Consider the following 12,263-nt stretch of genomic DNA (forward strand, 5'->3'; position numbering starts at 1 on the left):
ATATATATATATATATATATATATATATATATATCCTATATATCCTATATTTATATATATATATATATATATATATATATATATATATATATGTATATTTATATTATATATTATATTTTATTTTGGAATATTAATATTTAAATTTTAATGTTTGCTCTCTTTGAATCTTTAACACCAGAGATCTCTGGCTTCTAAAATGACACGTTGCTGGATTTACTTAAGGAAGCTCATAGGTATTATGGCCTTAACGTCACAGTTATTAGTGCCGTTTGGATCCCCTTAGTCCATAAGCCACTCTCTTCATTCTGCTCCCCGAGAGAAGGGAGAAGCGTTCAGGTGGACATTTGGATGATGAATCTCTGAGAACTGAGGTCACTCTTACTGCTGCACACACGTCGTCCAGCTTCTTCCTAACAGCTTTATCAAGGACAATTTTGTTTCATCCTTGAAGAAAAATGGCTGACAAAGACTCTGTGGAGAAGTTTATGGACAATAACCCAGCGTTCGCAAAGGAGTATTATGAGAAGAAAGTCAAGGCAGATGTTATCACAGCAGCGTTCAACAACCAGGTTCAGGTCAAGGATCCAGCCTCTTACAATGAGGTGACTGCCATCCAGGAGGCTGAGTTCATATTTGAGCTGGTAAAGGAGATGAAGGGCAGCGAGATACTGGAAAAGTCTCTCCACAAGATCCTGCAGAGGATTGCACTGATGATCAAGGCAGACCGCTGCAGCTACTTCGGCTACAGAGCTCGAAACGGAACCCCTGAGCTGTGCACCATTCTCTTCGACGTGACCCACAACTCTCCATTTGAGAAAAACCTGGTGAACCCTAATGTAGAGATTGTGTTTCCCACTGACATGGGGGTCGTCGGTTGGACGGCTCACTCCAAAAAGCCCCAGAATATTGCTGACGTGAAGAAGGTGAGCTGATCCGTGTGCTGTGTTTTATCAACAGGTAACACATTCTCCTTTGATTCTCAGGACTCTCACTTCAGTGACTTTGTGGACAAACAGACCAAGTACACGACAAAGTGTATGCTTACATCTCCCATCATGAGTGGCAAAGAGCCCATCGGTGTGGTGATGGCACTCAACAAGCAGGGAGCTGAAGAATTCTCCAAGAGTGACCAGGAGGTGAACGAAACACTTACTGTCCTTGTGTGTCCTTTTATCTTCTTAACAAGCCTGATTGACCCTGACTACCCGTAGTAAACAGTAGTAAGTAAGTAAGTAAGTGATATTTGTAGAGTGCTTAAACAATTAAAACAAACTGTTAAACAAATACCATCCTCTTTAGTTATTTATTTTAATGCAATTGTTAATAATTGTAATACATTTTACACCATTTCATACATAGATCATAGTTATTTCATAGGTTTGAAAAACATTTGCATTGGAATATCTACTCATCCTTCGATGCAATAAGGCTAAATTTAGCAACAAGTTTCCTGCTTGTGTCCTGTTTATTAAGAAACTTAACTTAGTTGTTATTTGAGAGTTATGGAAATCCTGCTGATCCCAGGACTTAGACTTTCTTATTTCTTGTGATGTTTTTATCTTTAACATGTTCTGTGTGCGTTTACCTCAACTTGTTTTTTTCTGTTCAGCTTTTTAATAAGTACGTGACCTTCGTTTCTGCGGTCGCCCTTCAAGCTTACAATGCTTACATGTGGGATGTGGAGTCCAGGAGGAGCCAGGTAAACGTTTTACTTTCATAACTGAGTCGGAAGAAAGAAGTACAAATCTAAAATAGAAAAGGATAATAACCGATTGAATAACATTTCTAATATTTCTCTGTGAAACGGAAAACATTCGTAACAAATTTCATTGATAAGATTTTTTAAAGTATCTCTTGTAGTTCTCTAAAAAATATTTATCAAAGTAGACAAAATTATTTTAAATCAGGTTTAAATGTATATTAATGACAGTATACCATTAGGAAGCTAAATAAAAAACATTAAAAAAGCTTTTAATGGTAACATATCTTACAAACATTAAACAAAAAAAGTTTGTATATGTTTAATGAATGAAGTTTATTTTTAATAGTATAGGTAAATATATCATGTAAAAAATATATATATTTAGATAAAATTATATTTAATATTTTGAATAGAGATATTTTTCTTTATCAAAATGTTAGTACATCATTCATCCCTCGGGCTATTAAATTGTACAATTCTGAGTTCGGGGGCAGGAGTGGAGTGAAAGTATCTGGATGTTCTGTTCCATGTTAGTCTCTGTATCTTTGTCTTTGTTGTTTTTCTTTCCTTGACCTATGTCCTTTGTCTTTGTCTTTAGACTTAGATTGTGTCATCTTGTTCTTCCTCTTTATGTTCTTCTTCTTTTATTTTTTATGTATTATTTTTTTTTTTTTATTGTTTATGAAAAATTGCTGGCTATTGGTAAAAAACAATTTCCCAAAGGCGACCTCCTGAGGGATCAATAAAGTTTTACCTTACCTTACCTTACCTTACCTTAGTAACAGTTATAAAAAAAATGTGTAGAATGTAAACTTGTACGACATTAATACAAGTAATAATTGAAAGATGATTCTTCATGTGTGCTGACAGGATTAATCTATCGCTTGCAGGTTTTATTGTGGTCGGCCAGCAAAGTGTTTGAAGAATTGACGGACATCGAGAGACAGTTTCACAAAGCTCTGTACACGGTCAGGACCTACATCAAGTGCGAGAGGTACTCTGTTGGACTGCTGGACATGACTAAAGACAAGGTCTTCAAGTTTGATATCAGAGTTTCCATTCAGTGTCTCACACGCTGACTCTCCTGCAGGAATTCTTCGACGAATGGGCGTTCAAACTAGGAGAGCAAGAGCCATACAAGGGTCCCAGAACCCCAGATGGCAGAGTGAGTGACGGAAGTTTCAATTCATATATCTTTAAACCTTGTTCGAGGGGTTATGAAAAACATAATGATCTTAAAATGGACCATTTGTGAACAGGAAATTAACTTCTACAAGATTATCGACTACCTGCTGGAGGATAAAGAGGAGATCAAAGTTATTCCGTAAGTGCTGAATTTTTTTTTGCAAGAATCTAAACACCCTCTGATTCTGCTCTTGACCTCACAGCGGCCCGCCAGCAGACCACTGGGCTCTGGTCAGTGGACTCCCCGCATATGTGGCAGAAAATGGTTTTGTAAGTTTCCCTGATGTGGTGGCATAGACATCAGAGTCATTTATGGATATCGATGCCTCCACAGATCTGCAACATGATGAACGCCAACGCGGACGAGTATTTTAAGTTCCAGGTGAGCCGGTGAGAGATGAACGACAACAAACACATAGTAACAAAACATACTGTTTTCTGTCGGGTTGACAGAAAGAGGCCGTGGATGAGTCGGGATGGACGATCAAGAACGTTCTGTCACTTCCCATCGTTAACAAGAAGGAGGAAATCGTGGGCGTGGCCACATTCTTTAACAGGAAGGACGGCAAACCATTTGAGGAGAGTGATGAACAGATAACTGAGGTACAGATGATAACAAGCTCAGTTTAAGTCATGTCTGTTTTTACATGTTCGAACATTTTTTATGACACATGGAAAGCATTTTCCTGAAAGCATTTCTCTCCCCACTGTGTCCAGGCTCTGACACAGTTCCTGGGCTGGTCCACTCTCAACAGTGACACATACGACAAGCTGAACCGAACGGAGTGGAGGAAAGATGTCGCACAGGAAATGTTGATGTACCAGAGCAAGGCCACGCTCAGTAATGTGCAGACCATCCTGGTGAGATTAAAAAACACTGAGGATTGTTCTTTACAAGACAATATACATCAGAATTAAGGACGGAGGATGAAAACTTGATGTATGTCATAATGCCTCATAACTTGGGGCGTTAAAAAATAACCATTTATGGTGATATTCTTTTCCATGGTATTGTATCAATATTTGACAGCCCTGTATCAATTTATTTTTTTAATTCAACATTTTTATTTTTTATATCTTTTATCTTTTTCAATTTTGGTTTTCAGTCATATTTATGTCACCATTGTTATATTATGGTTTCTAGTTCAATAAGGTGTGTGTAATTTATATCTATATATGATTACAATGTTCATTTTTGTGTGACTAAGGACAAGAGGATACAGTGGACTCGAGCAGCTTTTAAAGCTGCGTTTGGACATATTTTTGTTTCAAAACAAGTTAAAAGAGTTACTCATGTGATCTGTAAATTCTGCAACACCAGAGTATAGTACTCGACAATACTAAAAATATATACTCTTGTTACTACAGTATCCCCTGTATTGGGAAACGTATTGTATCGCCAGATTCTTGCCTATAAAAAAAACTCTCCAGTGAATCACTCAAAAACAAAACCAGCAGTCATTGTATTTGTATGAGGATTCATTATTGCTCTCTCATCTGATCGTTGTGTCTATGTTATGTCACAGAACACTGAGGAGAAGTTTGGCTCCACACCAGAAGACCTCGACCAGAAGGAGATGTACAAACTGCTGGTATGACTCCACCGCTGCTTGATCTGACGACATCAGTTGATCACATGGTCTTTACTGAACACAGAGATCCAACATCCCAGAGTCCAAGGCGGTGGAGCTGCAAGAGTTTCGTTTCAGCGACTTCCCCTTGTCTGAGTTAGAACTGATCAAATGCGGCATCCGCTGCTTTTTCGAGTTGGGAGTGGTAGAGAAGTTCAAAGTCCCAGCCGAGGTACCATCACTCAAGTTTGTGTAAATGTGTGAGTAATAAAGTTGTTAACAATCAGTCGAACTCCTCACCAGATCCTGACGAGGTGGATGTACACAGTCCGGAGGGGATATCGTGACATCACGTACCACAACTGGCGTCACGGCTTCAACGTAGGGCAGACCATGTTCACTCTGCTCCTGGTGAGTCCCTCCTCAACTTCATGGCTCTCCATCTATTCCTTTCAATGGCTCAGCCCTTGTTCCTGGACAGACTGGGAAACTGAAGAAGTACTTCTCTGACCTGGACGCCTTCGCAATGGTTGCAGCGGGATTCTGCCACGACATCGACCACAGAGGAACAAACAACCTCTACCAGACGAAGTGAGTGAACCAAGTCAACACTTCTGCTTCACAATCTGCTTTGTTGTCTTCATCCAGCTGATGTTACCTCACACGATACCTGATCATTGTGGTCATGATACAGCTTTGGCAAACCAAATAGAAGAGAAGTTTTGGCGACATTTTTGACATGAAAAAGTGTCTCCATCCTTCTGAAGAGTATCAAAAGAGAAAAACCTTTTTATGGTCCTCTCTCTGTTGTCCCCTCACTCTTGAACAGGGTTTAACTATAGACATTTCTCGTGGGATTTCTTCAGCTTTAAGTTCTAAGTCTCTGAATCTAATTCAATACAACTGACTTTCTGCATTCAGTGAGTCATGAGAAGTGCTGGTGTATGTAGGAGACAAAACAAAGGGTCTCCCCCATTATAAACTTGCCTGTTTATACATCTCATGACTTGCTAATGTTTTTGTAGGAGTTTGTCTCCACTGGCCAAACTGCACAGCTCCTCGGTGATGGAGCGACACCATCTGCAGTACAGCAAGACTCTGATGGAGGACGAGGTGAGAGATGACGACTGATGCTCTACTAACCCCTCTCTCTCTCTCTCTCTCTCTCTCTCTCTCTCTCTCTCTCGCTCTCTCTCGCTCTCTCTCTCGCTCTCTCTCTCGCTCTCTCTCGCTCTCTCTCGCTCTCTCGCTCCGTTTGAGGCTCAAACTTTCCTCTCATTTCTCTGTAGGACTTGAACATATTCCAGAACCTTCAGAAGCGTCAGTTTGAGTCAGTCCAGCATCTCTTCGAAGTTTGCATCATCGCCACCGACCTGGCTCTTTACTTCAAGTATGTTTTTTTTATCTGCCAATAATAATGTGTGTGAAACACATTAAACATTAAACTATTGTTGCAAGAAAGTTTAAAAGATGAATTGATATAATAAATCATTACTCATACTTACTTTGGTTTGAAGAAAATATTGGCTCATCAATCATTCTTTTTAACGCTTAGTTTATACAGTGAATATTACTATATTAATAACTATTCATTTATATATTTCTTTCTTAGTTTGTCAGTTGAGAATCTTTCACTAAATCATAAAAAATGATAGAGATTTAAGCAGCTAGAAGAACATTTGTATTCTTATTTTAAATGTTGTTTTCACCAAACAAAAATGTACTTTGTTGTTATTACTGTCTTGTTAAGTGTGTTGTTTTTATGTCAAGGTTATTTATGTTTTAATCCATCCTATTGTTATTATTATTATCATTGTTTTTTCTAATATTATTTATTTTGTTTTGTTATTTTATTATTGTTTTTTTAAAACAATATGTTCCATGTTTTGAATCATTTATTTTCACTATTTAATTCATTTAGCAAAAACTGTGTTAACGAGAACAAAGATATGAAAATAGCCGATAATTGTCTGACATTCCAGGAAAAGAACAATGTTCCAGAAGATTATTGATTCCATGGAGGGAATCGCAGACGAGAAGGAAAAGCTCGGCTACGTCTCCAACAACGCGACCAGGAAGGAGATTGTCATGTAAGCAGATGGTTTTTCTCACCAGATACAAATGAACGTTTGGCTTCATATCCTGGTTTAAGTGGTTGTTGCTGGTTCCAGGGCGATGATGATGACAGCATGTGATTTGTCAGCCATCACAAAGCCGTGGGAGGTTCAGAGCAAGGTGGGTTTCTCTCACTTCTCGCTTATTCACCGACCAGTCACTCACACACTGACGGGAGTGAACTACGACGCAGAGCTTTAAACAGACAACCTCACAGTTACAAGTCCCAACAAGCTTTGTTTACACAAGAAGATTAAACAAAATGAAACTCACTGTGACGATGTTTTTCTGGTTGCAGGTCGCAGTGATGGTGGCAGCTGAGTTCTGGGAGCAGGGAGATCTAGAGAGGACAGTTCTGGAACAACAGCCCATTGTAAGATGTGTTTTTTTTTTTTTGTTTTTTTTTTGTTTTTGTTTTTTTTTAGAATCCCTTATTAGTCCCGCTAGGGGAAATTCAACCATTCACACATACTGATGGGAGTAGGCTGCACACTTGCGCCAAGTTCACCATCAGGAGCAATCAGGGTGAAGTGTCTTGCTCAGGGACACAACGACACAAGCTTGTCTGGAGCTGGGATTGAACCTGCAACCTTTTGGACTGCAGGCAACCACTCTACCATCTGAGCTATGTCGCCCCATAGAATCATGAAAGTTCAACTAATGTGTTCATTTAAGTGTGTCTTAAATATATCTTAGACCTCTTTTGTACTCATCATTATGTGTCTGTTTCTACAAAACTCTCTTCATTGATATATTTACATTAGAAAATTGATTGATCTCACCGTGCGTTATCGATCTGGGAAGCCTCCAACTCCAAGGGACACCTTGTATAAACAAAGCTGGTGTGATTACAGCTGGCTGGAGGAGGAGTGAAGACCATTATTATGTCATAATGGACTCCGCTCTCGTAACCAATCTCGCTGAGATTCAGACAGGGAGAAGTTTATAAAGTAATAAGTTAAAAACATGGTAATGATGAGGGACTTACTGCATCTTAATTACTTTAACATTTGAAACATGTGAGTTAATCAGGAGAGTTTTCACGTTAGTTGCTCTTTTAAAACAACGTTATAATAGTTGATGAATTATTGATCTCAAAACTAAAACATCTGTTTTCACAATCCAGCCAATGATGGACAGAAACCACGCAGACGAGCTTCCAAAGATGCAGTGTGGCTTCATTGATTTCGTCTGCTCCTTCGTCTACAAGGTTCGAGAGTCTCTTGAAGTCTCCGCCTGTTCCGCGTCCGTTTAATAAAATACATTTTGCAGGAGTTTGCTCGCTTCCACACCGAGATCGCCCCCATGTTTGATGGCTTGAACAACAACAGGAAAGAGTGGAGGGCGCTCGCAGACGTGCACGAGGCCAAGATAAAGGCCCTGGACGATGAGAAGAAAAGACTGGAGGGTGGAGACCAACAAGGTGAGGGTGGAAATTAATTTCCCCGCTGACTAAGTTTGTGCTGAGCCTCAACTTGTTTTTGCAGGAGAGGGCGGACAATCAAAGACATGTGTCGTCTGCTAAGATCTGTCCAGTGAGTGTTTGTCATGCATTCTATATATTTTTATACTCTCCACAGATGAAACAACGACTCATCGTCTATTTCTTTGATGTTTATTCTTTTACTATCTTTGTCATTCACCCGACCTTCATTCAAGTCTAACATTTATTTTCTTGATGTTCGTGCTGCAATGAATGCTCAGAAACAAATGTTCAACAAACTACCTCCGTCCTGACGACACTCATTGATAAGAGATAATTAGAATATATTTTTAAAAATATTTATTTTGTAGAGAGTTGACAATATTTTTGCATAAACAAGGGGTCAAGCCGTAGAAAACAGGTGAGAGATGTAAGAAGATTTGCCCAAATTGGATTAAGTTATAAGCTGTTTGGAGGATTTTCCATTTTAAATCTCCTGCTTACATAAAGTAAAATGGTTGTGGTGACCTCACAAGACAAGATGTTGAGAGCACAAGGACTTGAAATCTAACATGTAATTCATATATGCTTCTTATGTACCTGCTCCTCCATAATACCTGAAGTGTAAAATATAGAATTGTGTCTGCACATAGTCTCAAGCAAAAGAATAAAGTTTATTTTCAGATCAAAATTCTCTTGTGCGGATTATTCATGTTTGACTTTGGATCATCAAGATGGATTCAAAAATGTTTTTTGTTTTAATTGCTTGGACACCTGGTGTGTTGGATTATAAAATGATTGATCCACGGATGACTTGTCTTGTGTTACACGTGTCAACTTTCCTGCTCTGCTGCTCGGAGCCTCCCTCGGATATGATTATCGGACGAACAGATGGTGTGAAATGGTTCATAGAAACGAGGGTCAGCTCTGCGGTCGCGTCATCAGAGGTAAGCCAGGTTTACTCGCTGGAAACTTAGGGAAGCCATGCATGTCCAAAGGTCAATCTTTAGACTGATGTCCTGCTGACTCTGTTCATATTCTTTATTTTTATTAATTATTCATTTTTTAAAATATATAAAACAAATATTTCTAAGATATAAAACAATTTTCCACTTCTATTTTACAAACATTCATTTATTCTTTATAAAGGATGTGTGACATTCACATAAACTGGCTTATAATAATAATAATAATAATAAATACATTATCTATTGATTAAAAAGTTCTAATGTGAATTCTGTGAATAATGTTTATTAACAGCACCTTTTTTTTTTACTCAAATGGAATCTAAAGTTTCTAATATTTAATATTTCTAGGGTTAGTGATTTTCTTTATTTTCCATTTTCTTCTGAAACAGTTGACTCTCAATAGGATATTTTCTATTGTGTATTTTATGAACAAATCAAATAAATAAATGATTTAGTTTAATTATACTAGTTAAACTTTATATATATATATATATATATATATATATCTGTGGATTATTTGTTATCTTTCCTCACTTAAATTTAAAAATCCTTTTCTATAAATTGGAAATATACTTATTTTTGTTAATATTATATTTATTTATTCTTTATTGAAATTGTCATGTATGTTACCTCATAATTCCCATCATGTTTTCTATATTTCTACATACATTGTGTGTATTAAAAAGATTTTCTCTAATTGGATCATGCAAAGAACTTCTCATTCATTTCAAGTCATAGACAGGAGGGTTGAATAGGCCGCATATAATGGCTCTATGGGCCACGTTTGGCCCCCGGACCCGGGTCATAGTAAGTAAGTAAGTAAGTCATTTTTATTTATATAGCGCTTTTCCAGACCAGGGTCACAAAGCGCTTAAACAATCAAAACAATATTCAATAAAGTATATACTTTAAAGGGAAAGATAAAACTGATAACACAACAGGAGTTCCAGAAAATGGGAAAAAAAAAGGAAAAGCCTGAAAAAATAAAAAATTTTCTTGAAAGAGTCAGTAGACTCCAACAAGCGCAGAGAGAGAGGAAGATCGTTCCAAAGCTCGTAAATAACAGTTCATCCGTGCCAGTATTTCCGTAAGAGGTCAGGCAGCAAGAATCCCGGAACATTTCCTCTTGTATTGATCATTGTGGTCAAGTGTGGCTGCTGTGTTCTGAGCATGAATGCTGCCATTGATCAAACACAATCAAATCCACTGTTCTCTCTCTTACTTACTCAGGAATCTACTTATTGAAGAAGAGACTTGTTTATTTCTGTTTTCCCGTCTCTAAATAGACTCAGGAATTATGTGTTCTTCTGGAAGAGAAGACCATATATCCGCCAGTGTGTCCTTATTCTCCAAAGGTCAAGTACCATCAACGTGCTACACAGACGAGATATAAATGTGTCAATGTTTCAAAAATTACAGGAAATAGAATTCAACTGTGAGGGACAGAGTCTAAAACAAAAATGCAGACAAAAACAGTGGATGATTTTTAAATAATTAATTTCCATTTTATTGCATGAAACAATTTGATCTCCTATCAACCAGTAAGAACGTAGACTACCACAGACCTGCTAGTTCTTTTTTAAGCTTTTAAGCTTTGGAACGATCTTCCTCTCTCTTTGCGCTTGATGGATCTACTGACTCCTTTAAGAAACATCTTAAGACATTTTTATTTGTTCAGGCTTTTCCTTGATTTTCTGGAACTCCTGTTATGTTATCAGTTTAATCTTGATCTTTATAATATATACTTTATTGAATATTGTTTTGATTGTTTAAGTGCTTTGTGACCCTGGTCTGGAAAAGCGCTATACAAATAAAAATTACTTACTTACTTACCACTGATTCATTCACCTTTAATAACTGCACCTTTTTGAACTGGTTACCTGTGTAAAAGACACCTGTCCACAAACTCCAACCTCGCAACAATGGCCAAGACCAGAGAGTTGTGCAAGGACATCAGGGATAAACTTGTAGACCTGCACAAAGCTGGGATGGGCTGCAGGACAATAGACGAGCAGATTGGTGAGAAGAACAACTGTTGATGCAATAATTATCAGAAAATGGAAGACGACGGTCAATCTCCCTCGGTCTGGAGCGCCATGCAAGATCTCTCCTCGTGGGGCATCAATGATCATGAGGACAGTGAGGTATGAGCCCAGAACTACACGACAGGACCTGATCGATAACCTAAGTAGAGCTGGGACTACAGTCCCAAAGAAAACCATCAGTAAGACACTCCGCCGTCATGGATTAAAATCCTGCAGTGCACGCAAGGTCCACCCGCCTAAGCCCCGTCTGAAGTTTGCCAATGACCATCGGGATGATCCAGAGGAGGAATGGAAGAAGGTCATGTGGTCAAACAAAAGTGTAGCTTTTTAGTGCTGTGTTTGGAGAAAGAAGAAGGATGAGAACAACCTCAAGAACAACATCCCACCTGAGAAACATGGAGGTGGAAACATCATTTTTTGGTGAAGCTTTTCTGCAAAGGGTACGGGACGACAGACTTTATTGAGAGGAGGATGGATGGAGCCATGTATCGTGAGGTCTTGGCCTACAACTTTCCCTCAGTAAGAGCATTGAAGATGGGTCGTGGCTGGATCTTCCAGCATGACAACGACCAGAAACACACATCCAGGTCAGGTAAGGAGTGGCTCCGTAGGAAGCATCTCAAGGTCCTGGAACCAGTCTCGTTCCTTTTGTTGCCCAGCGACAATGCTCTGGAAAATATCTGTATGGAGGACTGGGCCAAGATTCCTGCTGCAGTGTGTGCAAAACCTGGTGAAGAACTTAAATAAACATCTGATCTCTGTAATTGAAAACAAATGTTTCTGGACCAAATATTGAGACACATGTATCAAATACTTGTGTCATGCAATAAAATGGAAATGAATGATTTTAAAACATATGAACTCATCGTTCACATGTTCTTAAAAGCTTTCGGCACTTTAACGTAAAAGGTTTTAAATATAATATACATAGAGGAGTAGGAGATAAATCAAAAAGATGGAGAGAATGTGAGCAGTCTTTGTTCGAGAGGGGTGTACAGGGGGGATGGGGTTTCATTCGGAGCAGGACCAGCTGTCAGACTGACAGGAGGGCTTCCCCGCTCCCCCTCAGCAGCTTCTGTATCCACTTGTCTCCATGGCAACAGAAAGCAGAAGAAAAAAAAACGCATTATGTAACTGGGAAGTGTCGCTGGTTTAAAGAGTGACTTATTTGAAAATAAGAAGGAAAAAAAAAAGAAAGTGGGTTTCTTCCAGCTGAAGAGAGCAATCCTTCTTCAGCAGAGAGAGTTTTTTTTT

At 38.5% G+C, this 12,263-nt stretch overlaps 1 protein-coding gene across 1 annotated transcript; it reads left to right on the top strand.

The window, feature by feature from the left end:
• The first annotated feature begins 165 nt into the window (after positions 1-165).
• On the top strand, positions 166-8,562 carry LOC148069614 (cone cGMP-specific 3',5'-cyclic phosphodiesterase subunit alpha'-like). The gene is made up of 22 exons (XM_087802314.1): positions 166-923; positions 984-1,136; positions 1,610-1,699; positions 2,593-2,733; positions 2,793-2,867; positions 2,962-3,026; positions 3,091-3,157; positions 3,222-3,269; positions 3,341-3,490; positions 3,605-3,748; positions 4,414-4,479; positions 4,544-4,690; positions 4,762-4,869; positions 4,940-5,049; positions 5,484-5,571; positions 5,748-5,848; positions 6,441-6,548; positions 6,630-6,693; positions 6,872-6,946; positions 7,700-7,783; positions 7,846-7,996; positions 8,061-8,562. The coding sequence occupies exons 1-22, from the start codon at positions 456-458 to the stop codon at positions 8,096-8,098; spliced, it is 2,541 nt and encodes an 846-aa protein (XP_087658440.1). The 5' UTR covers positions 166-455; the 3' UTR covers positions 8,099-8,562.
• The last annotated feature ends 3,701 nt before the right edge of the window (positions 8,563-12,263 follow it).

The sequence above is a fragment of the Callionymus lyra genome, chromosome 11, assembly GCF_982586985.1.
Source record: "Callionymus lyra chromosome 11, fCalLyr1.hap1.1, whole genome shotgun sequence".
Taxonomy (NCBI): Eukaryota; Metazoa; Chordata; class Actinopteri; order Syngnathiformes; family Callionymidae; genus Callionymus; species Callionymus lyra.

Excerpts from the sequence above, each read along its gene's own strand:
- LOC148069614 (XM_087802314.1), top strand. The coding sequence starts at position 456 with ATGGCTGACAAAGACTCTGTGGAGAAGTTTATGGACAATAACCCAGCG. Across the intron at positions 924-983 it reads ATATTGCTGACGTGAAGAAG|GACTCTCACTTCAGTGACTT; the intron begins GTGAGCTGATCC and ends TTTGATTCTCAG. Across the intron at positions 4,480-4,543 it reads AGGAGATGTACAAACTGCTG|AGATCCAACATCCCAGAGTC; the intron begins GTATGACTCCAC and ends TACTGAACACAG.